Source organism: Pseudopodoces humilis, chromosome 16 (genome assembly GCF_049639895.1).
Source record: "Pseudopodoces humilis isolate 2021_Gansu_Grassland_sample_001 chromosome 16, ASM4963989v1, whole genome shotgun sequence".
Taxonomy (NCBI): Eukaryota; Metazoa; Chordata; class Aves; order Passeriformes; family Paridae; genus Pseudopodoces; species Pseudopodoces humilis.
Genome location: NC_142215.1, coordinates 3160676 through 3188527, shown reverse-complemented (window position 1 = coordinate 3188527; position 27852 = coordinate 3160676). Strand labels below are relative to the sequence as shown.

The following is a 27852-nucleotide window of genomic DNA, read 5'->3' as shown; positions in this document are numbered from 1 at the left end:
ATTAAAATCCCACAAGAGGGGTATTTGCCACCTAAATAACCTACTTTTGCATACAAATGAGGGTATGGGAAACATCACTTAGAGGTGAAGTTTCAGAATGCAAGCATGCCTTGGTGTTTCAAATGAACCCAGTCAGATTGGAACCAGAGGGATTTCTTCAGAGCTTGACCCCAAAGACTCTGTTTCTAGTCCTTAAAGCAGCTGCAGCTGCTGAAAATTCAGCTTCTGCTTTTTCTGGCGCAACTGCTTGTGCTGGACATGCTGTTGCTCCCACATCCTCTACCACTGGTCCATCTGTACAGTCTGGGGAGGGTCCAGGGACACACACACATAAAAACACACACACATTTCCAAAGGCAAGAGAAGAAAAATCAATTTCCCTGAAACAGGAATGGGGCTGAAGGCCCAGAAGTCTTCCAAAGAATGCAGCATCCTCCATGCAGCAGGAGCAGAATGGGTTAAGGATGACAGGACACAGCAAGAAGGAAGAAAATACTCCAAGTACACACTGCTGGCCTCTCCAGCAGCAAACATGCTGCTCCTGTGCACAGCTATGTGCTCCTTGGCCTAAGCCTTCTCACCGAAGCTCAATCTGGTTTCTAACCCAACCAAACCTGTACTTTCCCAAATATTCCCACTGCAAAACCCTACAAATCCATTGAACAATTCCTCCTACAAATTCTTTCTACAGTTCTTCCTCAGAAGCCTATGTCCAACACATTTAGCCTGACATTCTGCATTCAGTTTTGAGAGCTGCAGAGATTAAATGCTCTGCTCATTCGCCCTGCCCCATGCTCGGAGTCCATCAGCAGAGATTCTCTCTGCCTCACTTGTCATGCAGGACAACTGGATACCCAGATGAGTTTAACAAAAATGTTAGTTATTTATTTAGGCCCTGATCCAGCGGAGCACATGCTTAACTATAACCAGGATGTGCAGCCTGTTGACTTCAAAGGAACTATTCCCCCTGTCTAAACTGTTAAGTATCTGCACAAGTGCCTGGTGGACTGCAGTGAATACAGAGGAGGGAGCAGGGTTTGGGGGAGCTGCACACACGTCTGTGGAGGAGATTTCTCAGGAACTTGTTGGCTTCATGCCCTACTGACCAGCTCTTTCACTGAACACTCACCAGAATCGCATGGATAGTTTGCAGTGGGGCTGTTAACACAAATCTAACACAAGAGATTATTACAATCAGGATGGCAGTTTATGCACAAACATGTATTTCTGCTTATATTGTTGGCAGTGAAAATAAGTGACAGAGGTGAGTAATATCGACCTGCAATACAGACATCTCAAATTGGGGAAGAAGGGGGTAGGAAGTAGTGTTTTTGTAGCACAATGAGCATCCACATTACACCATAATTTTGAGCTCACTGTAATTATTCAGAGATCACTTCTGTAAAAATTAATACTTGTTTTGCATCTTAAAGGATGCAAAAGACTTACAACACCATGAATTTGCTACTCAAATTTGTACTGTGGGGAACACGTGACTTGCATTGCATTGTGAGTTTGAGCTCAGGTAGTTGGAGAAAAAAAGACTGTTGTCACTACAACACCCTTTTCCTAGCTTTATCTGACGTGTTTTATACACCAGTAAGTTCAGAACTCCAGGGTGCAAAGAATTTTGATCAAATATTTCTACAAAGATCATTTTACATTTGAAATAAATGCAGGGGTTTTCAAATACACAAACCAATCAGGAATGACACCCCTCCTCTATCTCAGTTGTGATAGAGAAGAGTTGTTAAAGTGGTTATTTCCTTGGGCAAAGAGGGAGAAAATTAATATAGTTTATGGTATTTCTCTCCCTCTTTCTTTAGGAGATAACTCCCTCCCCATCTCCCACTGCTGACACTGTCTGCTCCTCTCAGACTGCTCAGCTGATTCATCTCTAATTGTACACAGAGCACCTGAGCTCAGCTGTGTTCTCAGTTCCACACCTTCTTTCTCCTAGGAAGGAGGGCTCCAAAACCTCCCCTATTTTTTCCACTCCTACCAGCTGGTGTGAGAAAAAAGCTGCCCCCATGCTACAGCCACATCTGATCCTGACTGTGACACAGAACAGTGACCACAACTGTGACACTTTGCCTCAAAAGGAGAGATGCTTCTGTACAACTTTGTTAAGAATGCACAAAAACAAGACAGATGACTTGCATCTGAGGCATCTGAGCAGCAAAGGTATCATCTTTTTCTTAGATTTCTGCTTGACCAGATAACCTCATCACTAACCATGGGCATTACTGGTTGAAGCAAATTGATAAACCCAGACCTTCCCATACCTGGTCACAAAAACAGCAGCATCCACAGGAGGGGTGTCATCCCTGGCACCAGGAACCTGGTTGTTACCAAGGTATTTTGCCCCACCATATTCTTCATTTTGCCACTGACAGAAGCTCTCCAGAGATCTCTCTCCATGATGCCCAATAGACAACTTTGCCTTTAGGGGAAAAAAAAATTAAACAAACAAACAAACAAACAAACAAATAAATAAATAAAAATTTAAAAAAATATATATATATATAAAAAGGAGTAATATCAGTCCCAGTCACATCAGAGCTCTCTGTAACAGTTAACTCCAGATTGGTTTGCAGCTACAAGCAGAAAGCTTTACCAGGAAGGATAAATAAAAGGATTCTGGTTCCTTTCACTCCCAAAGCCCCTGTACTTCCCACCTTTAATGCTGCCTGGTGAAGTGGAACTGGCAACTCCTCACAGTTTGTGATCCTGAGGCCAGAGATGGCCCACATCCCCCTCCCACCCTGTGAGACACCACAAAGCAATTCCAGGAGCAGGGGAGAAAGGGATTGCAACTCACAGGGCGATTGTGAAGCAGGACTAGTTTGGTCACTCGAATGTTGACTTTAATTCCCAGGCTTTGATGCTGGAACATGTTGTACACCTGTCAAAAAGCAAAGAAAGCATCTAAAACTTGTTAGTAGAAATATCAAGACCTAGTAATAGGTGAATAAACTAATTGTGACTAAAGTTAGAAATTTCACCTTTTAAAAATTGACACAAAGAACTCCCCAAAATGGATTGTGCTATGACACTCAATAAAATATTTTTAAGGAGGAACTTAAAAAAAAACTTCCTTACTGTAGAAAAGGAGAAAAAATTCCAAAGGAACTCTAAAGATAAAGTCTCAGGAACATGGACATACATTATGAAGCATCCAGCTAACATGGATCTTCAGCATTTAAATATCAGAGATATCTGAATGCAAGATGAAATAATGGTGTGTTTTAGACTTCAGGAAATAGAATGGAAAAGCAATTTCCCTCTGTTATTTTCATATCTTATATAAGAGAATAGTAATAAGGCAGCACATAATGACACAAGCCTCAGGAAATACAAAAATAGCACCGGAAACTACCTTACTACTTTCTCCAGATTTTGCATTCCAGCTCAGATACTTTACCTCATTTTATAGGTTAGAATATAAGATCTTAATTGATCCCAGAATTTTATTCCACTCATTTCTCTGTGTACAAATGTTTTAACTAGACAGTATCAAAAAAAGGTGAGGGAAGGGTTTATTTTAAAAAGGTGTAAAATGACACATAAAAGGCCTTAGGTGAATGTTGTATCAGCTACTTAGTAAAAAAAACCAAAATCAAGACCAGTGAAGAGAGACTCCTGACAAGTGGGAGGCAGGTTTGGCCCCAGGTAAGCAATATTCCTTCCTCACAGCTCGTTTGGCTACAAGCATCACCCAGGCTCAGTAACTTCCTACAGCAAACCCGAGACACGAGCACATCTTGCACATTATGTTTTCAACGCTTGGTATTTTTCCTATTTGTGCAAATACTCAGGAATGTGCTCAGTGGAAGAGTGCTCTGAAGCTCTCCAGTGTTTGGGGTTGGATTTAAGCACACACGTAAATGTTTCCTACAATTTAGGTACAGATTGCAAGACAGAGCTACTCAGTGTTTGACCCAGTGACCTTCAGCTGAGCACAATGAGCCATTTATCTTCCCTGGGGCTGGTGTACAAGTGCACACAAGGGCTGGCACTATTTGCTTAGCCTGGGGAAGTGTTGGTAGAGCAGTTCAGACCTCTCACTAAAGACCTGGGGGGGATAAACTTGACATTTGCAGAGAAGGGCTCTGACAGATGATCCCTGTGTAAGTGGAGACCTGGATGTTCAGGTGGGAGGGTCAATGGGGCACCAGGTTGAGAGGGTGAACCCATGGATGGATGGATGTCTTTGGTTTCCCAGCTCTCCACTAGCTCTGGCCATCCCATGAAGTTCCCACTCATGAAATGAGAATAAATCCAGCAAACAGGTCCTTATCATTGAGCCTGGTGAGTGCTGGTGCCTGGCTTCCCATAAGAGCAGTGAAGCTGCCTCCAGCATGGACATATCCAAACACCACTGACTTCCAAAGGCTGTTTTCCCTGGCAAAACTTGCCCACTAAGCACCAGCTGCTGGAGTTCAGGATGTCATCTTGAAAGCTGCCAGCCCTTCCTCCTTTCTCTTGTATTCTCTGTCCTAAGGATAACTCTGACTACACTTTTATTCCCATCCACCAGCAATCTCAGAAGAGCTCAATCAGCAGCAATTGGATACTAAACCAAAAAAAAGTCATTGGGAGTGCAAGAGGCTCCACTTTGCTTGTTTATTCAAGCTTTGTTTGCTTATTTTCTTAAATGAAGCCCAAAGGAGCCCCAGACTGATGGCAGTTTGTATTGCCTAGAAGGAACATTAGCCTTTCCCTCTGAGAAGGAGATCATTTAACAGTTACCAACACACACTTGACTGGGAGAAAATTTAATTTGTCAATTAAAATAATTTGTATGCAGAGAAAAAAAAGATAAATTAAAACACTTCCCCCACCTCATCCTTACTCTTCCATTCATGACTCCTTCCCCCTCATCCAGATCCATGCAGGTGGATGGGGAATGGGAACTGTCCTCAGCCTGGAACAGGTCTCTCTGGGCTCCCTCCTCACACTTTTTCCCTGTTTCAGTATGGATCCTCTCCATGGGCTGCAGTTCCCATCAGGAGAGCCTGCTCCAGCACAGCTCCTCTATTCAGGTCACAGTGTTGGGAACAGCCTCCTGCCCTGGTTTCCCCACAGGCTGGACAGCAACCTCTGCTCCAGCACCTGGAGCTCCTCATCCCCCTGCTGTGACCTGTGTGCTCACATGGATTTTTTCCCCACTTTTTTCCAGTATTTCGCTTTTCCTCCCTCTTTTGAAGACGTTTTCACAAAGGCACGCCCAGCTCTCCTGACAGGCTCTGCTGTGCCCCGTGGTGAGGGCTGGGACCATCCATGTCTGGCACGGGGCAGTTCTGGGTCTCAGCCCCACCACCAGCTCACCCACACACTGTCCTTACAGAGGGAAACTTCTCTCAGATCATGGGCTTTAAGGCTAGAAGGAATCCAATGGAGAAGGCAAACAGACTTTTAAATTACTTGATAAAAAAGAGATGAGTCTGATACAGCTCAGGTTGTTCCCAGCTGCATTTAAACCAGGTAGGCTGTGTCCAAAGGAAGCATCATCACAGAATCCAGCTGAATTTAAAATACAATAATTCAAATACAGGTCTTTCCTGCTAAGAATGGAATTCCATCATGGCAGCAACAAACTTCTGCCTTTCTCACCCAGCCAACAAGAAAACCAAACCCCAGAGACTCGGCGTGTCCAAGCTGCTCAACACCACATCCAAATGTCCACCAGCAGCACGTGCCAAGTGAGGTGGCTGGGATAACTGGTACCAGGGGATGAGGAATGGGATTTCCCACTGCAGATGTTCTCAAGATTTCCTGCTGCACGGACAGAGAGACTGACTCACAGACACCTCCCTGCCCACTCCCAACACCATGGGCCACCCCTCCTCAAGCCTGCAATTGCATCACACCCATCAGGCTGCTGTGAATACTTCCAACAGGGGAAAAGTAAAAATATTTGGGTGGTTTAGAACCTTTTAATAAAATAAGGCAGCTGGGAACAGAAGTATCAGCTGCATGAAACTTTGCCATGGAACCAAATGCAAAGGGTACTTGTTTAGGACATCACCAGAAGTGGCAGAAAGCAACTTGGATAGAAAAGAAATGGAGGTTCTGGATCACTGGGATGAAAGGAAGGGATGGGAAAAGTGGTCAGTGTGACTGAAGTATTGTGGGTGCCCTGCTGCAGGTGAATTTCTCTGTTTGAAGTATTTGAAGTATTGACTTCTCTGTGAGGAGGCATCAAAAGACTGAGCTCTAAAAACAGGAGACATGGTAAAGAACTCTACAAAACGGCAAGAAAAAATGGAAAGGGAAGTGCAGTAGAACAAGATTAAAGCCTGTCTCTGGCATCTTCTCCTTCATCTGCATTTATCTGACAGATCTTAACTGTACAGAATACCCAAAAGAAAACACGAAAGCTTGAAAGCTGGACCATCCTTCTCTGTTTGCATTCCTACTGCCTCTTTCTCCTCACAGCTCTGACATGGAAGGGGCAGAACAAATGCAGTTTTGGCATAAGCTGAGCAGGCCTGCCCCAGCATGCACAAAGCAAACACAGACATAAGGAATTGGGCTGAGAGAGGAACTACACGACATAATTCTAATTTTTTTTTTTTTTAAATTCTCAAGAGCTTCCTCTGCAGGTGGATGGTGGGAGGGAGACGTGTGTGTTTCAGATGTTTTGGAGTTCAGAACAGCAACCCTGAGGATAAATTGACTTTTTTTCCCCCCTTTTTTTCTTCCCTAAGCACTGCATTCAAGCAGAAGCCTTCCCATTGCCTTGGCTGCTGGATGAGGTTTGGACAGCAGAAGCCTTAGTCAGGTTACTGAGGTTGTCTTTCTCTTGTTTTGAAAAGTGCTATAGGATTTCTAACACCCACCTAAAGCCAAGCTTTCAAATTACTCTTTTAAACATTATGAAAAAGAACATATTCATAGCTCTTTATAAGATACAGTTGACATAACTTCTTCTCCTGGGGCCGCTGGAGCAAAAAGAGAAATCTGTAGACAGTGATGAAACACTCAGATCCTTTTCCCTTATGTTCCCTTATATCCCTGTTCCCATCATGAAAATTCCAGACCAGGGTAAGGAAGCTGATTATCAGTGGCAGCTCTGGAGCCTTTATGTGCCAGCCCCCAAGAGCACAGACATATATATCCATCAGTGCAAGCACGATAAAAATGATTTTATCTGCTTTTTTAACATTAAAAAAAAACCCTCACAGGGGAAATCCAAAATGAAAAACAATCTGTGGAGCATAAAATCAGGCTTCAGAGAGTAAAACAGTATCATTCCTAAAGAATAACATAAGAATTTTCCCTCTTAATGACATCCAAAAGATCACTAACTTCAAGTTCCTGCTTGCTGTTGCAAAGAGCTTCCACAGTAATCGCATGGCTTAGCAACAGCTGCAGGAGAACTGACACACACTGAAGAAACTCTCCTTCCATACTGCACTCTCAGAGAAAAAGGCAAGCTCCAAACCAAGCCACAGTTGTAATTTATTGCAAAACCCAAAAAAATACACTGAGGGGACAAAAAAAAAAACCAAACAAACCCAAACCAACCCAACAATTTTTTTTAGGTTTTCAAACCCATAGAAAGCAGCTGTTAAATGACTGTGTTGTGGTCTTGGAAATTCAGAAACTCAGACGTCTCTGTCTAAATGCTCAGAGGGTCAGTCTGGGTGGGACATGGTTTGCAAAGTCAGCTCTGCACTCTGCAAGGAGCCAACATCCACAACTCATTGTTCAGGGCCTGGCTGAAAACAGTCACTCCTCATCCTCAGTAACACAACAGCCATGGACAGGACTTTCCAAAGGGTCTCATCCTCACTTATCACCATATGAAGCAGTTACCTCCAGAACCATTTGAATCAATTCTCTCTGGAAAGCTGAAAAACTAAACCATGAGAACCAGACACAGCAGAGACCAGTGCAGCTCCTGGAATCTCCTCTTTCCTTTACTGGTCACTTTCAGATTAAAAGCAACCACAAGAGCAAACAAAAGCATAAAACTCCTGCAAGAACAAAACATCCATCCTAACAGCTCCACATGGAAGAAATGCACTGAGAAATTAGTTGCCAGCTGCAGACTAACAGAATGGGTGAGAAAGTAGATATGTTTTAAAGCTCGATTTACCACAAAGGCACTTGGGTTTGGAGTTCAGAGGAAGTTCTAAACACTGGTGACTACAGAAGGAGGACATGAACAGGAGATGCTCTCAGGCCGAAGGTGAGACAAGAACTGGAATGCAAACACTGCAACAAAGCTCAATAACAAGGGAGTTGAACTTAGGAAAAGAGATCAGCACCTATATTTAATTAGGTGGTTTTGCATTTCCACAGCTCCACTGGTACTTCTCCCTGTCCAAGTTCTTCCATTCCTCATGCCCACAGTCTCACTGCCTTGCTAAGGCTGCAGCTGTGCATGGTGGCATTTGACAACAACTTTATCACCTGTTTGGAAAATCCTGCTGAATCAAACATCTTGCCAGAAAACAAGAAAAGATTTCTTTTTAGCAGTGGTGACTTAAAGAAAGCCAACTCAAACCCCTGGAGCAGTGCTTGTTCCTACTCATACATTACAGAGCACCTTAGAGGGAAATTCTTCCATGATCTTGGAAAAAGCTGTCTTATAATTTCAAGTATTAGTTTAGTAAATGGAAGAGTCTGCACCTCTACAGTGACATTCACAAAAAGCAAGTACTTGTAATGTCAATCTATTCTCTGTTCAGGGGGATGGGACTACAGAACAACATTAAAAACACTACATTTGCTACATGAAAGTGCTACCTGTTATTTCTGGGTTCCAAAACGGGTTTGCTGTATTTTTTAGCTGTTATTCTAGTAGAGGGTGGTGTGTTTTTTTCTCTAAGACTCTCATTTACCAAGGGAGCAATAAACTCGTATTTTGTAATGCTAACTTTTTTCCCCTTCAGAAATTCTTGTAACATAAATAGATATTAAATACTTTAAGGCAGATCACTTTATTTAAAATGTCTATAAATATAAAATTCATTAATAAGACCTCTTAATGCTTGTTTTGTGGTTTGACAGTAAACGTAATGGCTTACAGAGAGGAGTTAAGTTAATATACCCCTGACCAGTAATGTTCTATTTGCTTAAATGCAAGCATCCAAGCCAAAATTAACATTCTGGTTTCTTTTAGAGGCAGCCTGCCATCCTGCAGTATAGCTGAATAAGCACTGCCTAATATCATGGGGCAAATCCTCTCCCCCAGCTAACAGTCACTCAAGGCTGACAGGGAGGCAAGAAACAAAGATCCCAAGCAGTCAAGAGCTTGGCTAAGGCCTCCACAAACTACATGATTATCTCTGAAATACGTTTTTCTGAACTATCCTTCAGCTTCTTTTCCTGGGATGAAGGTCAGCTTTCATTGCACAAATGTAACATTGAAATTCCCTTTGATTTCCCTGAATTTCACCTGGTTTTATTGCTATAGAATAAAGGATTTATGCAATGATGCCATCTATGTGTTTGCCTATTATTATTCCTCACTATTTTTTGGTCTTGCCAGTCACTCTCAAGCAGCTTCCTTCAGAGGCCTGAAAAATGTTCCTAAGAGCGTGGGAATGTAGGTGGCCAAGGGAGAAACTCTCCCACTGCTGCTCTGAAGGCTGAAAAGCTGAAACATGAATTCAAATCCTATCAGACATCAGAAAAAACTCACACGAGTGAGCCCCCAGGAGCAATGACTTAACAGTGGGAAGCATTTCAGCTGGACCTTGCACCTGAGGAGATGTCACATGAATGTGTTCCTCATCCAAGAGTCCTTTTCCATGTGCTCTCTCCAGTGTCTATTAAAGGGGTGAGCTCACACTACAGCATCAGAACCAAGCTTAAAAGCCCATCAGCCTAATCCATTGGAAACTAACCTTCAATATTTTCTTAATAAATGGGTTTAGAGAACCCAGCCCATCTATGAGCATCTTCCCACACTAATTTATTCACACCTCGCAAGCTGATGCTGCTGAGACGTTTTGCAGTTCCTTATCCTGGACAGACAACAGGATTCAAAGATCCACAGCCATCTTTTGTTTAAGACTTGGTCCATCAGTGTGTTCATCCCTAACAAGTTTCACAGGCTGAAAAAGCTGCACAACACAGAGATCCCCAATGGCCACAATGAAATAATTGACCTGTTGGCATGAGGATCATCAGAAGTAACTGCAGAGCCATCGTGGAGCCCCATTAAGTGACAACTGTCAGAGCACACTGGGAGGCAAAATAAAAGGCAGAGGAAGGGACACAGAAAAGCAGCTCATTAATGGAAAAGACTAATCAAACTCCCTACTCAATCAGCCTCCAGGAGGGCTCCCTCACACCAGTGCTTGATGAAGGAACATAAGACCTCTTAAAAAGCTGCTTTTCCATAGCTGGTCTATGCTGAGCATCCATCTCTTCACTGGGAAGCATGACCAGGCAATTACTGTTCAGAACTGCTATTTTTTTCCCAAGCCAATTTGCTGCTCATAAACACCGACAGAGGCACAGTGAGGAGAATGAGCTGTTCCTGGATATTACAATAGCATGGGCAAAGGACTATGAGCTTCCTCCAAGACTTTCTTCTGCAAATGCCTCTGCAAGGACCCCTGCAGACTCTGAGCAGAGTTTTCCATGTCTCTATCCAATTTAGCCATTACCTCCCTACTGGCACTGCCAACAACTGAGTGAGCATTCCCTGTGGGAGGCTTTGTGTTCCCTTATCAGCTGAGACAGAAGGCACCACTACAGGGACACAAATTAACATCCACACTTCCCATGAGCGTGCAATTTTCAAAGGTTCCCCTCACTCCCAAAAGATAGCCTTAGGATTTCTAGAATGATTTTTAAGTCCAACTCCATCAACTACTCATAGGTATGATCAGCACCACTTCATGCAGCCCTAGAGGTTCTGGGGTGAAAAAAGTGGGATCAGCCAGAAGTTTGATGGTAAGTTTGCCACATTTTCGACATCAAGGGAAGCAGCCATTTTCATTGTGCAAAAATCAGAGATAAAAATCATTTTGGACTTAAAGCCAGATCTTCTGCTAGAAATCAATATGACTGCTAGTTTTAACTGCCTATAACAATGACCCATATCTCTTGTGAAACAGGTGTTCCATTCAAACATTGGAATCTTTAGAAACCCAAGAAAGATGTCAGACAAGACCATCTGTACACTGTGGATTACCCTCCTCCAAGGTAAACCACAGCAGCACCAAAAGCCTGGTCGAAAACACCACTCCTGAGCAACTGTTTCCTAAGTGAAAACTTGCATTTTCAGTTTTTAAAAATGGGTTTCTATTGTGGCAAATACCAGGAATAACACACATGGAGAAGAGGCACATAACACAAGAAAACCAAAACCTTTTCTTGTATCCAAAGGTCAAAACAGTTCTTGATTTCTTTCTACTGTCAAGTCAGCTTTACCCTAACCTGGATATGTCCTGCTTACTCTTGTTTCCTCTTTTGAGAGTAAAGTGCCTACTTACCATATTCATAACTGTGAGGATGAACCTCTGGGCAGCCTCTGCTCCGTGGTACTGCACCATGTCAGCATCTGCCACCACCAGTGTCTCCACCGTGTACTCGCTGGTGAGGCGAATCGCGTTCCTCCTCTCCCGCCAGTCACTCGTGGACTTCACTTTCTTCTGTCTCTTCTTTTCTGGAAAGTCAAAATACCTTTTAAGGCTGGCAGATCATAATAAAACACTCCCAGCCTTTTCAACGAACATTCTTGTGTGTATTCGGATTGTAACAACCTTTAAAGTGTTCTTGGCCGGTTAAAGAAGCCACCAAGAGGTTCCATTGCAGGTACATCTGTGCCTCTGGGTGCAGAGAGCAGCAGATGATGTGAAAAGAGGGAAGTGGATTGGAAAAAAAGTTCAAGTAAAAAATTTAGTAATTCAAATCAAAATGTTTCAGATAAGTTAAACCTCCCTTCCTCCCAATTAAAGGACTGATGTATTAATATTGTCTTCTTCTAAGCTGAAAGGTGATGTGCAAAGCATCATAGACATGACCAAAGGAGAAATTAAGTTCAGATATTAATTCAAACCTGCTCACTTCACTGCAGCCACAAAATTGTGTTCATGCTTTCAATTGTAAAAATAAAGAAGCTAATGAAATAATTAAAACAAATTTATTCTTGCAATAAGAAGCAAACTTCTAAGATTCACTGAAATTACCTCTGCCTACTGTTCAGCCTGTGATACACTATGGATGAGATACTGACACTGCTATTACTATTAATTTTTTCCAGTGGAAAAGGGAACAGAACACACAAGTTCTGAAACAGCACAAATGCGACATTCAGTGCAAAACTGACATGGGACAGTTCCTAATGGATGATCAGACAAATCCCTCTTATGTCACACAACATGTGCTGCTCATTCCCTAGAGCAGAGAATCACTTTTTAATTTTCTCTAGATTTAACCTGAGACCCTCTCTGAGCAAAGCAGCAGCCAGAGCTGAGCTGGTGTTCACTGATCCTGATTTTCCACAGCCTGTTTACCAGCTCCCTGACATAATTCAGTCTGAATTTCACTTCTTTCCCAGACCATCAGTTTTCCCTGACTGACCCTCCTGCACTCAGGGTGACAAACTCCATCAGCTGCAAGCCCCTCAAAGCCCACCTGAAATGGACTCCCTGCCTTCACCCATTCATGCATTTTCTGCCTTGTCAATAAGCACATTTCCACACGTCCATCCCATCTTCTCATTCCCAGTTTTCTTGTAGTCATCCAGTACAACTCTGCACGTGCTTTTCTGCCCAAGGCATCAACTGTCAACACTTGGTACATATTTTAAACTGAGAAAACAACCATGAAATTTGATTTGATTTTTTTTTTTTTTTGAGAGAGAGAGTTTGGAAATATCCCCCTGGGTTGAGAGAGACAGACAGGAGTCTATGGACAAGAAAAAAAAAAAGAAAATGTGAGGTGATCATAAATAATGGAAGCTACATGCCAGCAGCAAAGATGAAAATAACCAAGTTTCCAGGGCTGTTTTCACATGAGCTGCAGGATAGCTACAGAAAAACTGCACAATCATAGAAAAGCTGCCACAGAGCAGAGGATCTCTATCATAAAAATAAAATTAAAAAGATTGACTATACAAGAAAGGAGAGTTGTTTGCACCTTTGATTTGCCAACTGTGAGATGGAGATGACTTCAAACTCCCGTGGAGCAGCTCACATGTTTGTGTTTTATTTTGTTCCTTTCATTCCATTCATTTCCCATCCCTCCCTCTGCACAGCAGCACTTCTTTAGCTACAGGTCCTCAACATTATCATTTAAATACCAAGAAGAAATCAAAGATAAAAGAAAATAATATGAATTATTTTAATAAAAACATTGACATTTTGGGTCTTACTGCTATCAATCAGAACCTTCCTGGAAACAGCAGCATTTCCCCATCAAATTCTTATTTTGGCAATCCCCTAATAAATGTTTCTAGGTGGTATAAATCTCTTACCTGTAGAGAAGTTGCTGTTATGGGGGAGCTAAGCCTAGATTCAACTAAGTCTCAGCTTGGCATTGAATGAGCTGTGTAAAAAAGTTTAAGTGGAATGAAAAAATTAGAGTTCTCTGGGTTTTCACTTTAAAAATCTCTTTTTTGGTGGAAAAGAAGACATTTGTATCAGAGGAGGAACCCACTCTGCTTGCAGTTGGGGGAGAAGAGGTCATGCCATGGTCATTTGCCAGTGTGGTCCCTCCTCCAGAGGCAGATGAAGGAACTGGCACCTCTTTGCAGCTGAACAAAACTCTGCAAGGTGTGACTTTTGGAGAGCAGCAGCCTAAAGGAACTCCTGGCAAAGGGCTGGGCAGTCTTGGTTCACACACAGCCTCTGGCCCCCTTTCCTCCTGTGGACTGGCTGCTTTCCACCGAGGGGCTGAGATTAGAGGATGTGTGTGGAAAAGCAGCACCCCACAGGCTGCCTGGAAACGCAGCCAGAGTGATCTGACAGGGGAATCCAGGTTCTTGCTCTTACCCTCACCTTCACACTGTCCAAGTGTAAATTTACCTGCAGTTAAAACAGGCAACAGGACTCAAGGGAACTCACAAAGAGCTCAGGTGGTCACTGCTGAACCCTCCAGAACAGGCACCACAACACCAGCTACTTAAAAAATGAGAGGTTTTTCAAATTTGTAGTTCCTCCATAGCGTGAATTATTTTATCCTTTCTGTCCACTTTCACAGTCTCTCTTTGCATCCTCCTGCCTACCACAAATGCAAATAATTTTCCAGAATAATCAAGCACATGAAGAAAACAAGGCATTTGCATGGATGAAGCATAACAAAGAGAAAGGAAATGCACATGCCCTGTATCACAGATGTTTGATGAAGAGGACGATCCAAAACCAGCAGGAAAAATCCTCATTCAGTGCACTTGCAGCTCATACCTGAAAGTGAGCCAGCTTTACGGAGGTATGCAAAAACAGAAATACCCCATCTCTAGAGCCTCACTTCAGAAACAAGCCAGCACAGAGAAGTCTCATTCTTGCCCTGCAAGATTTATGGACCATAGGCACAGAATCCCTCCATGAGTACACGAAACCCCGAACTAAAATAAACATCAGCCATTAAAACAAGGATTAAATGCTTGGTGGATTCTTTATTTGAACAAACTGATGTTACAAATTTTATGGTGCAGATGTTTAAGTGTTAGTGTGAAGGCATAAGAGGCCATAAACCATGGGCAGGAGCTGTCAGAGGAGTTTACACTGCAGGGAGCACACAGCACATGATTTTAGGAGTCAGGTGTTCCCTGCTTAAGAGGTCAGAGAATTTTGTATGAAATATGAGCTGAAACAGTCAATCTACAACACAGCATGTACATGCTGCAGGTGACTGGGCACAGGGGACATTACTCTTTGGCCAGTCACTCTGACAGTATGTTATACAGTCTATTGGGCCAAAATATCCACAGAATCCAGGACTGTGAGGCGAAGGGAGAAGGGTGAGACACCCCCAGATCCTCAGCAAAAAACTGCTGTGACACTGCACAAGTTCATTAGGTGACTTTCATTTACCCTTCCCTGGCTTATCACCTTCAAGGCCACATGATCATACCACATCCTGCAGTCTTTGAAGTCTCCCTCAGAATGGGAAGAACCAGAGTCCCCACTGTGATCAGAAGCACAACAAGGCTCCTCTGAGGCCTCTGTAGAAAACTCCTGACGTTCAGTGCTTTTTATGGCAACTCAACAGATGTGCAATTCCAGAGCAACCGCCCCAAATGACCTTTTCCTATTACACACCAAAAGCACTGTCTAGCACTGTCTGGCTTTTGGCAGATTCTTGCTGTAAGTGCAGAGTCCTTTCCTGTTCCTCCTACCTCCCTTCCAACTGTATTTCCCAGACTCATCTAAAAGCAACCTCTTCTCCTACAGCCTTCCACTATGTTTTCCTGCCTAATCTTCCCCTTTGTAATTTTAGCTACCTCATTCTTGTTAAACCCACTGACAGTTTCTGGATGCTGTTCAACAAAAGCCACAAATAAAAGTTACACTGCTGAATCCTTTCTGCAAGGTCAGGTTTCTCCTTAGAAGTTCTTTTCTATTGCTGCCTTAAAAATCCTCTCCAGCTCTTCCTCAGGAGCCCTTTGCTCCCTTCCCTCCTCCCACAATCCCTGTAACATCTCCACATAACCTTGATGGAGGGCAAGCTCTGTTTTACAATGTTCTGTTACTTCAGCAGCACAAAAAGGAAGAGAGGGTATCCAAGTAGGGCAATGACAAACAGCTAAAATTAATTCTCCCTAAGCCCCAGGAGTTTTCAGAGAACCTCTTGCTGGTACTCACATTAGACAGGTTTTATTAGCTTCACCTAAAAGTAAAAATCATCACCTCTCCAAAGCAAAACAGAAAAAAAAGGGAGATCCTGCACACAAACCAAGCCTAGAAATTAAAGACAGGAAGTAATTGAGGTGTATTTTTATTACTCAACCTAAAACCCTCTGTCACTGCTGAATTATCAGAGAGACAGGATGCCACAAAATGTCCCTGGTACCAGCAGCAGGACAGAAGCACTCCTCAAAGGATGATTAACCCCAGACATGGCGCCCCTTTGCCTCTGCCAGGATACTGCACAGAAATTATCTCTGCGTCCTGGCCTGTTATTTCTCCACCAAAAACCCTGGATTTTCAGATTCACAGCCAGGTGATGCCAGTGGATTGCCTGAAGTTCAGGAATTACAAATGGTTGCGCATTGAAAGAACAGCTGATTACAGACTGAGAGCTGTCCTCTCATTTTTAATGCCCAGTCCTACAAAACTCCATCTTCAATTTCTCTCTGACTGGAATGGAGGACAAAATCAGGCATCAACTGCTAGGAAAAATTACTGCAGAGCAAAATGATCCATTATTCCATAATTCACTTCCCAAAAATGGTTTTGTTTTGCTTTGGGGTTTTTTTGTTTATTTTTTTTCTCCCAAACAGCCACTTTCATACCAAATCACAAGTTCATGACTATTTCTCTGGCACAGCAGCAAACAACAACTTGAGACAGAAGTCATGAACTCTGAGCTGCATCTCAAAACACCACTGAGATTTTACTGCAAGGATTGTTATCCAAGTTAGTCTGTGGCTTGGACACATCAGTTAAAACCTTATTCTTCTACAAAACAAACTCAGTCATCAACACAACTCATCAGGACTTTGTTTTAATGGCAGGTCTGTGAGGCAGGACAGGATAAGCACTGTGATCTCTGCTCAATGGCTCAATTTGTCACCAGGATTCAAAGACTCTCACCTCCTGGGTTACGTACACCCATCTCCCGTGGAAAGGACACTTTTTTGGTGGCACAAACAAGGACTCATGGCAGATAAATAAAACAATTTAGTGGTACAGGAGCAGGTTCAGTGAGCATAGCTTGAGCTATGGACAGTAATAACATGGAAGAGGCAAAGACACCTAAAAGATGAGCAATCTGCCTTAATCCAGGAAGCATCTCTCTGCTTTTCTAACCAGAATGACCACGAAACACCCGTGAACGTCCTGAGACAAGGACAGAGAACAGTGACAATTGAGCTCATCACCACCTGCCAGGCTGCATTGCACTGGGTTCCAATGGGAACCAGCACTCAGCTTTATCAGGAACCAAGCAAAGGAGGAGCACAGCTGCTCTGGAAGGGGAAAAAATCCATCATACATGAATACATATTTACACTTTCTTTTTATGTCCCTTTTTCACCTTGACAGCAGAGGAAGAAAAACCTGGAGTCCCTCACACTCCTCATGATCCACACTGAGAGAATCACCCAGAACAGACCTGCAGTAAAGCCTCACTTGCCACATGTGATGGAAAAGGACACTTCTGAACATCAGACTGCTGCAGGAGGCTGCATGAGGAAACAATCACAGGCTTGCAGGGAAAACCCAGACTCCCCATTTGGAAGAGAAGGGACCTGGAAAAACCAAGGGATTTATCCACAGAAGTGAGACACACTCCCATGGGCAAAGTGCTGAGTTCCTGATACAGGGAATCCTTCCGTGCTTGCAAACACTTAATCATATTACATCTTCTGTGGAGCCCATTGTTGAAATCCTGCTTTAATTCTCCAACAGCTGCTTCCTAATATGGACTAATACAGGTTGCATTACATCTCTCTATTTTTAGTGCACATGTTTTTGGCCATAACAACTGCTCTTTCAGGCCAAGTCAAACCTGCAGAGAAAACACAGCTAAGAGACAATGATTAAAGATGGGGAAATGCAACGTAGCAATAACATGTGTTTAAGATTTATACCTGTTCAGGGAAAGCATTCCCTACATTTGATACCTGTAGACCAGCACTTACTCTAAATTATTACCAGCTTTGATAAATTGTTAAAACAGGTTGCAAAGTAACAAAGTGCAGAAAAGCAACACGTTGTTATTTTGTGAATTAAAATATTGATCTTCCTGTTATTTCACTGTATGTGAAATAACATTAAAGGAAAAACTGCATTAAAGGAAAAACTGGTTCATTTAAACTGACAAAAGGGTTTAAAGCAAACCCACATTTAAAAAGTAATTTATGAGGTCTATATCATAAACATGAAATAACAACCTTCCCTCCAAAGACAAGCTGCTCTCTCTCATGCTCCTGGACTGTATTTTTATCAAACCCTTTCTATGTAAGGAGACTTTAATACATCACTGGAGACTTTTGGAGAAGTTGTAACAGAACTTACTTTTCCCAAAGAAACAGAAAGTTTTATGACATGGTTAGAGGAGATTCCTATGCTTTCACAACATGGTTTGATTCTGTCTTGAGCATTGATATTTTCTCAAAATCAAGAAAAACTGAATTTTTTTTCCATCCACAGACTCTGATGGCAAAGGAAACATGCAAAATATGTGTCCAAATCTCAGTAAATAGTTAACCTACTGTTTTTCCATGATAGTTAAAAAAAAAAATAATCCATTTACTGCAGCTGAAGCTGTGGTAGATATTGTCACATGGAAACAGCTTTATTGTATGTCACAAGGTCACAGAGACAGGACAATGAAGGAAGCTCTATCTCAGAGGTTGGGCACTGCAAAAATCATGTATGATGCCTTAAAAGAGATCCTTCTCTCCTGCCTGGTTCTTCTGCAGGGAAATTCTTACTTGTATTAAAACCTGCAAACAAAACTCCCTTTGACTCCACTCTCTCCATAGCAAAAACACTTCTCCAGGTTCTTTGACAAGAAAGTTGTCAGAGCCTGTCTTTACAATGAGAGCAGGGTGTGACACGTTTGTGCAGATGCTGCCCAGTGTCCAGAGATGAGAAGTGTTTCACATCACTGGTGTGAAGCTTTCCCATGTTCCTCACGACTCCCTGCTCCAGAGCAAATGAAACCCAACCTTCCCTTCCTTCCCCCCCATTGCATGTGCACCTGGAAACCTTTTAATAGGTTTTCTGTTTGCCTCACAGGGGCTCATGTTCATGCCTGAGCAGAAATGTGCATTGTGACTTCAACTCTCTCTCTCGCTGGATGACAGGTGATAAAAATAAAACATATTCACATATCATATGACTAACAATAGCACCTGGCCCATGGTGATGGGATCCCTCCTCTGCTGCTGGAGCACTTTGGAATTCAAACAAAGGAACTAAAACATCAGCCCTGGGACTTTTTTTAACCCATTAGTAGACACTTTCAGGTTCAAATCTCAAGGATCCAGTCATGCAAAACCTTAAGTACTTTCCCATTCTTGACTACAGCCAGATTAATCCTCTTATACAGATTATTCCAGGAGAAATTTGGCTCCCACAAAGTTCTCCTGCAGACCTAAAAATAATTTTGAGTGCTGCAGGACATGTAACACCACTCAGACTAAAGGAGTTGTTTTAAGAGATTTTAACCACCCCTTATCAAACCAGCCTGATGGCATTACCTGGCCCCAAGCCACTTTCCCTCCCCCAAGGCTGGGGTCTGCAGGGAGAGCACCACATTTCTGGGTGGGACATGGGGCCAATGGAAAGCTGTCCTCTCTGAACCCCTCAGCAGCACTTCCTAATTAAGTTAATTTTGCTTTCTTAAAGTGCTTTCCTGCTCCTCCTCCAAATACTCACACATTACATCACCAAGAAACTTTGTTTATCAAGTTATTAAGTTCATATATCACAGGGAATTTGCCACTGAGCAATTTAGCCCTGTTTGAATTTTTATGACGTGATCAATAGTTAGCATTAAAAATTCAGCTGATGTTTTGTACTTTGATACCCAAATAACCCCAGATTATGCAAGCTACCTCTGAATTATAGAATTTTAAGAAGAGAATACATGTAGAGGTGGTTCTTGTATATTCAGAAAATACAAGAACAGCAGTAAAGGATTGGAAAACGCCCAAGCATGGCAGTTCTGTGCCCTTGAAAAATACTCATTTTATACTGTATTTACACAGACCTGTCTTTTTCTGTCTCTGTCATTCCACAATACAGGGTTTGTATCTAAGATGTCTGGCATAGAAATATCCCCATGTATTTACAACCTCCAACCTTTCCTGCCAAGTTTCAGCCTGGGTGAGCCAAATTTTAAGCCAGTGGAAAACAACCTCTAGTACAAATCTGACCAGTCCATGTTGGTGAGTATCACCGTAAGGAGACCTTTTTCCAAGAGAAACTCTGGAAGCACACCCCTAGATGGTCACTTACACACTTTTTATTAGAAATAGACCTTTTTTGTGTCAGACAGGATTATTTTTTTTTGTTTCTAAACTCCTTGAGCACAAAAGTTAATCCAAAGCAGACAGGAGGCAATTAGGTCGTTAACGTGCTGAGCCTATTAACAACCATGAGTTACATTTGTGTCCCTCAACAATGACAAATATCCAGGGGTCTGCCTTTAAGTGGGAAAGCCCACAAGCAATTGCATTATTTTAGGACAGGGCTACTGCCAAGCAGCACTGCAGGGGCTTGGCTCCCTTCTTAGCACAGCAGAAGGAATCAGCGCCCAGGGGTTGGGAATTCTGTTCCCAGCTGTAACAGTGGGTCCCCAGAAGCCTTCAGGAAGCATGAGGTGCCAATGGAAATACTCTTTTCAGTATCTTGTTTTAGTATCTTCATGCTCACTCAGCTCCTCTTTCCCTTTGTGATCCTGTGTAATTATTGCCCAGTGTCTCCCCAAATTCCTTCCTTTAGTTCCTCCTGTCAGGGAGGGAATTCCAGTTCTGCCAAGGACAGGGAGCATCCTTGCCCCTAGAAAAAAGGCCAAAAGGTTCCGTGGCCAAAGGGTGAGGCTGATTTCCTAGACTGATTCTGATTCAATTCAGATTTTAACTAATGGCTGTCTCATTTTACAGTGTAAGAATTCTGAAATGCATTTTCTGTTACCACAGGGCTGCAGCACCTATGGAACTTGGCTGGGAAATCAGAGCAGTGCTGAATTCTGATGTTTTCTCTGAAAAGAGACATAAGGGATCTGTAACTGTAACCAGATCCAAGATTTCATCCTCAGATAATCAGAAAGAAGATTGGCTTAGTCTGAACCCCTGAGAATGATAAACTTGCTGAACTATTAAGAGCTCAGCTCCACACAGGAGAAAATAAAGGTCCTGGCTGCAGGATTTACCAGCAGCACTGCCAGGGAGGATGCAGCTTAGAAGCAGGCACAGGTTAAACACAAAAACTGAGATACAAAGCCTTACAGGCAAACTTCAGCTTCCTGGCTGCCTGTTCCAGTGAGCTCCTTCAGGAGCTATTCCCACAAAGAAGCTTTTTGTGCCTCCTGTTGCTGCCACATCCTTCCATGTCCAACTTGCAGCCCTTGTCCCTGAGCACTCAGCTCTTCCCACACCAGTGATTCTCACCCCTGCACTCAGAAAACCTCCCATCCAGGAGAAGGCAGGAGAGGAATGAAAGGAACAGAAAATACAGGGACACTGCAACCTAATGAAAAATTTTCACAAAGTTCATAAAAAATACCTGCTCTGCAACACACCCAGAGAGAATCTGAGAAAGGATAAAATTAAATTGCTCTAAAGAAGCCAAAAAATAGTTTATACTAGCTGGCAATTTGACTGTGTGGCTTTTAAAGTGGGAGAAGACAGGACATGATTAATGAACAGAGTTGGCCATTTTCTCCTGAAAAATGATAGCAAATTATAATATATGATATAATAGCTATTTTATCAGATAGAGCTTAAGTTTGATGAGTCAAACACCAGATAGAAAAGAAAAATCAAGCTCCTAGTTAAAAAAAATCATCTTGCTGAACTACATTTCGTAGTTCCAAACGCACACAAGCCCTTATAAAAGCAATTAAAAACCATAAAATAATACAAAGTCTGCTCAGTTGACCCTGATATGGATTGTGTGCTCTGCTAGACAGAACTAAGAATGACGGCATGAGAAGTTGAAAAAGAAAGCAGATTGTTTTGAAAGACAAACTGTGCATCTCTTCCACCTCCAAATATCCCTTTATCCTATTATGAGCTGGATCCCTGGAGTTGTATTCCACAGATGAAACTTCAAATTTTAAGTTATAATTAATTAAGTTATATCAAAGTAGCTGAAGTGATGTTTTCCACACTCCAAAATGGGAGGATCACTATTCTATCTCTGCTTGCTTAGGACAACTCCAGTGGAAAGGCAAGACAGAAGAGCCCCCATCAACACTGACTTCTGTCCTTTGCTTAAAGTCCAGTGAATCCCTCCCTGAGCAGTGGTCACACTGCAAAATTAGAGCAGAATTTATGACCTCACAAGTCCAGTGTTACAGCACGTGCCCTGACAACTTCGTATCTGTGATGTGACTCCTGCCTGAAGAAGCAACAGGATTCACTCACACTTGCCATCCTTCCCCAGCTGTGGCTGCCCAACCACCAGAATTACAAAATACAAACAGAATTCCCATGGCTGCTTTCTGGAGCCACTCCAAGCTCACCTGCTACAACTTTGCAGTGCTCCTCAGGGCCCTGTGGCTTGGTGGGATGGCCGGGTTTTGTGGATCGTCTCCGCCTGATGAAATGTTCCTTCCCACTGAATGAGGTCTCAGACGCATTCACAGGTTGGATCAGCAGCTGCTCTGATCCAAGCTGGATGTAGCCAACCTGTCCACAAAACAGAACAAAAAAACTCCATCAGTTTGGTACCTGAGCCTTGTCTATCCAGCCCAATCTGAAACCCAGGTCATTTCACTGCAATCATTTCCAGTGTGAGGAAATGATGTCATGGTTGTGTTCAGCCTGGGTGATACAGACTAAAAACTTCATTTGCTTCTCTTATTTATTTTTTGTATCACTGAGCACTATTTAGAAACAATGCACTGTACTTGCACAAAGGAAAGGTGGGGATTCCTGTCAACACTTTTGCTTTCCCTTCCGCTCCCTCCAGACACAGCCCCACAAATATGTGTGTTTTACAAGATGCTCAGCTCACATGAGGACAAATAAATCCTGTTAACAGAAATCCCTTTAAAATCACCTCTCCAACTGCCAGGATTGCCTTGCTATTGAATGACATTTACTATCTCAGAGCACAGAGGTGACACTGCCTGCACACAGGAGGCCTCTGCGTGTACCAACCTCACAAGGAACACTGAGAAAACTGATGCAAATTTTTTGGGACCAAATACCTCTTCCTGACTACATTGAGGACCACACAGTCAGCTCTGCTCTCTCCTGCAATTCCAGGGGTTGGATTTCTGAGGTGAAGTGAGGAATGGACTGTTGCACTGTCCCAGTTTCAGGATTTTCCACCATCTCTGGAATAAGTGACACTAGGAAGGCAAAGACCCTGCCTAAGTAACTCCATAGAGCCCAGGTCAGAGCACTAAAATCCCTGCCTTCCTTGCACCAATTCCAGACCTTACACCAGGGCTGGCAAGAACACCTTTGGAAGCCAGCTTCTGCCCCAGGAGAGCCCTCCTCTGCTCACAACCCAGAGCTTTTAAGGTTCTTTTATACTTTTTCCACTCCTTTTCTGGCACGAAAAGAAGAGAGTGAAAGCAAAGTTATCACCTTAAAACTTAACAAAGCCTCCAGGTTTAGTAATCAACACCGAGGTTGTAACACTTTGCACAAAGTGAGTATTTACAATGAGGGGCTCTTACTTTTCATTGTACTAATCCAGTGATTATTTATATTGCAATTAGAAGTCTCAAAACACAGCTCTGCCATGTACTTCCCCCTTGAGAGAAGTCTTGAGGTCTGATTTAACTTCTGTTAACAACAGAAGGGCTCATCTGGTCTGCCAGGATTGTGCACCTGAGAGGTAAAGGTGCTTCCAGAGAGCTCCAACACCCACCCTATACCTAAAAAGAGGGGCCAGACTTTTCTGATCCCCCCCTCCCCACGTTCTGTGCCAGCCAGGCAGCTCTCCAAAGAAATGCTCTGCACGTACATCCAAATGCTGTATGTTCAACAGCTGACTGTACTAATATGATTTATAATATACATTACATACACACTATATATTGTACATTTCCACACCTCCCTGCCAAATTCAGTCCTCACGTACACCCAGGAAATCCCTTTGGCCCAGTATTTCCAGCAAGAGGAATTTCTGCTAGCAGAAATGAGAGCTCTCCTCCCTTGACAGCCACACAAACTGAACAGCATTCAGGGGAAACCAGGGTGTCTCAGAAAGGGTCACTGATTTCCAAAAAGCACTTGGACAAAAATAAAACTGTAAAATTTGGTGTCTCCACTGATCATGGCTGCAAAGCACAGCAGAGACAATCAGTCTCTGAGGAAACAAGAGACACCTCTTTGGGGGCCTTCCAAAAGAGGTCATGCTCTTGGGGCAGGGGAATTGCTTAAGGATAAAATGCCTTGGCACTTCCTACTTACAGAGAAAACCCAACATTATTCCTAGGACCTACAAAATGCTTACCAGTATACAAGACCCACTCTGCGCTGGAGTGTCCAAAGTGCTGCCTTTTCACTTAAATCACAAGCTGGGCTTTGTAAGAATTGCTTCAGAGACAGCAAAAGCTCTGGTGACTTGTTCTTCCAGCCTCCTTTACGATGCTCTCCACTACTTCCCCTCCTTGTTCCAATCCTCCTGCTGGGAGGTAGCCCCAGCCCCCTTTTTTAATATAGGTTTTAATTATTTAGAAGAAGGGTTGTAAATCTGGTGCCATGGTACTAAAAGCCATACCAGAGCTCCTGACAGACTGCCAACCATTTCAGCTGGTGCCAAAAATATGTAAGAAGAAGTCAGTTTCATCACCACCCGACATTATCCCAATTTTCTGGCATCAAGAGTGAAAATAATTTAAACCACTGGAAAAGACTTATGTTTCACATTTGCTGTGGAATTGTGAAACCTATGGAGAGAAAGAGCCATGAGTCTTCACCCTGGAATACGTTGGGAAACATCTCAAACTCAATCTGACAAGGCAAATAGAGTTTCAAGCAGGGTTTGCAGGATCAGGCCTGTAAAGTATCCCTAGGGAGTTAAAAATTTCCCCACACTTGCCAGTTGGGTTCTGAAGAGTCCCCAGACCTGTTGGCCCAGAGAAGATCTTTTGGACCCTGTAATTTGAACTGTCTGGTCATTATTTTGCTTTTTCCATAAGAAATTAATTTCTCATTTGCACACCTCAAATCCTCCAGATCCTGCCCTGTGCTAATCCCAGCACGAGAGATCAGACATCAGCCCTGGACAAAGGCTCTGTGCTTTTCTTCTCTTTTCTGTACGAGTTGAGGGATTGCAGAAAGCTTTGGATTTTGAAGATAAGGAAGTAAAACAGAAGACCACGTAACCCTCGGAGCTACTTTTCCCACATCTCTGGAAATCATTCCAATTAAGTGAAATGCTTTGGATCTGCCAATTCCCATTTGCTTGGAGAGATGCATATCAAAAGCTGGGATACTCCCTCCCATCCTTCTCTCCCTGTGGGAGTCCAGGACCTGCTGCTGTGCCAGATCCTGGGATAGCTGAATTTTGGGAAAAGCAGCTGCTGCCCAACCCCACCATCCTGGAGAATCTGAGACACAGGAACCCAAAAAATTCAGAGGAGTGCAGGGGTTCACCATCATCTGCATTAATTTTACAGTTGGTATGGCCAGACCATGCAGCTGACAGAATCCTGCAGCTCTGCTAACAAGAAAGGCTGGAATGATTTCAGCCTCCAAAGGCAGGCAAACTGACAAGTTGATTAAAACAAACAATAATCCACACTTCCCACTACAGCCCCACTCACCACTGTGCTTAACAGTAGCAAGATCTTTCACATTAACGATATTTCATATCCTTATTTTAGAAGTCAGCTCAGCATTGCTCACCACCAAAACATTCCTATGCTCTTATCCAGGGTTTCACACACACAGTGGTCACTCAAGCAACCTGTTCACTTTGTTCTACTCTTTTACCACCAGTAGTCCACTCCTCTGCTACAAATAATTTTCCAGAGGAGCTTTTTTTGGGCTAAATGACAGCAGGGAAAGAAGGAAGGTCCTCACACTGTGTCACTGAAATGCCAGTGGTAACACAGCCTTTGTATGACCCCATCCTGCCTCCTTGGCTTCTGTCCCTGTGCCCTGGTAGTGCTGGTGGAGCTACAGCAGCTCCAGGGCCTGCTCAGAACAGGGATCCAAATTCTCCGTGTTCTCTGCACATGGTTCTCGACCTTCCCACATGTTAACACTCTCCAACAGTTACACTGTTTTTCCAGCCCTTTTTATTTTCACAACATCTTTGAAGGAGATCTGTGAAATGCTGAATCTTTAACAGATTTTTCTCTTGCTCCTAAGTGTTCATTAGTTACATACATACGAACACGCTGAAAAGAGAACAGATTTAAACATCTGACAAATTCCATCCCCTTCTCAATTTCTCAACTGTTACGCTGTAAATCGTTGTTTAACCATTTCCTCAAAGTTAAAAGGAAGTTAATGTTTAAAGTGAAGAACAAAACAACCCACAAATACAGTTTAATAAACTTCATGTGGGTTTTAGTCCCACCCTCATTTAACCATGTTTCAGCTTTGGTTGGTTATTATTTAAAAGTGCAATTCAAGCAAATTGAAAAGAAGAGTTTTAAATTAAGTTTTGTTCCGGAGTAATTTCAGGTTTACACTCAGCTCTGAGAGGAGATCATACCCAGGAATATCTGTCCTGGCCTCCAACACTGCTAAACAAGGAAACCCCAACGTGTTCTTCCTCTTGTCCACTGTGGAAGAGGAAAGAAAATCCCAGCACAAGGAAATCCAGCAGAGTAATTTTAAGAGGTTTAACTTTTCAGCTCATGGCCCAGCTATGGATGAATGCCAGACAGCTCCTCTCCCAGACAGGAGAGTTCAGCGGAGCTGAAGGTTTCCTCAGGGGAAATTGTATCATCTTATAATCCCCACACGCCTGTTCTGCCCTGCTTCCCACAGCAGCAGAGGCTCCTGAGTCACCTGAAGGGCAGCACCGCCCCTGTGCACACAGAAAACACTTCACCGGCCAGGGCTGGAGCTCACTGAGCTGCAGCATCAGCTCTGAACCAGGCAGCACCTCCTTCTGCAGTGAATGAAGGAGGGCAAACTCCTCCAGAGGGGCAATTCACCAACCTAAGGTACCTACAGCACAAGATGAACCATCAGGGAAGTGCCCATCTTTATCACTCACTCAGCCCTGGACAACCAGACTGGCCTAAACCTCCCAGACTGTGGCCTCTTCTGCATCCTTGCTCATCCTTTCCATGGACAGAGCATTTACTGTTTTACCAGGAGTCCTTGAAGTTACTGCTCATTCCCTGGAGGCTGCAGTCCAAGCTACTCAGTTCTCTTTGCCCTCACTGCCCTTCCAGACAGGATCCAAACCCACACCAGGACATCCTGCAAGGCACGCCCACCTGGAAATCAGTGGGACCTCAGAGGAAGAAGTCCAGATAGATGCTCTTATCATCTGTTCTTGTCTACATCTTACACCCTCACAAAGTTTATGGGTGGTCCCAAGTGAACAGAACATACCAGAATGAAGACCCACCATCCAGAAATATTTTAACAAGCTGGAAGATTTGTCTGCCAGGAGATGCAGGAAGTCTAACAAAGGCAAATGTACACAAAGCTTGGAAGAAAATAAGCCCTTTTGTTGTCTGAGTAGATTGTATGAGACTACAAAATATTTAAGTTTTTCCAACATCCAGTGTGCATCTCTTAAGGTGTAGTTTCAATTAGTCTATTCTACCCCACAAAGAGAAAAGTCACCATTCTCACTCCATGAGCCCTTGTAATGTGCATCATCCATTTCCATGCAAAAAGTTCAAAGGAGAAAAAACATTTAAAATGTTAAATGTTATATGAACTAGCCTGATCAGGAGGGAGGCACAAACTCCTCTCTTACTTCAACAGCGAAGGACAAGCCACTTTATTTAGAGACAAGACAAAGAGCAACCCTGAACCAAGATCAATGACTCTGGATTTTAAAATGGAAGAGAAATGATTTAGAATCAAACCTCTGCCTCTAAATGCAT

General features: G+C 43.1%; 1 protein-coding gene across 2 annotated transcripts in view; it reads right to left on the bottom strand.

Moving 5' to 3' along the window:
* The window catches only part of ADAMTS17 (ADAM metallopeptidase with thrombospondin type 1 motif 17), a 154695-nt gene that overhangs the window by 122559 nt on the left and 4284 nt on the right, over positions 1–27852 (bottom strand). For both annotated transcript variants that reach the window (XM_088063372.1, XM_088063373.1), the window contains exons 3-6: positions 22333–22498; positions 11463–11635; positions 2822–2905; positions 2286–2443 (exon numbers count right to left, since the gene is read on the bottom strand). In XM_088063372.1, coding sequence (XP_087919498.1) covers positions 2286–2443; positions 2822–2905; positions 11463–11635; positions 22333–22498 — 581 coding nt within the window. The remainder of the gene's footprint in view (positions 1–2285; positions 2444–2821; positions 2906–11462; positions 11636–22332; positions 22499–27852) is intronic.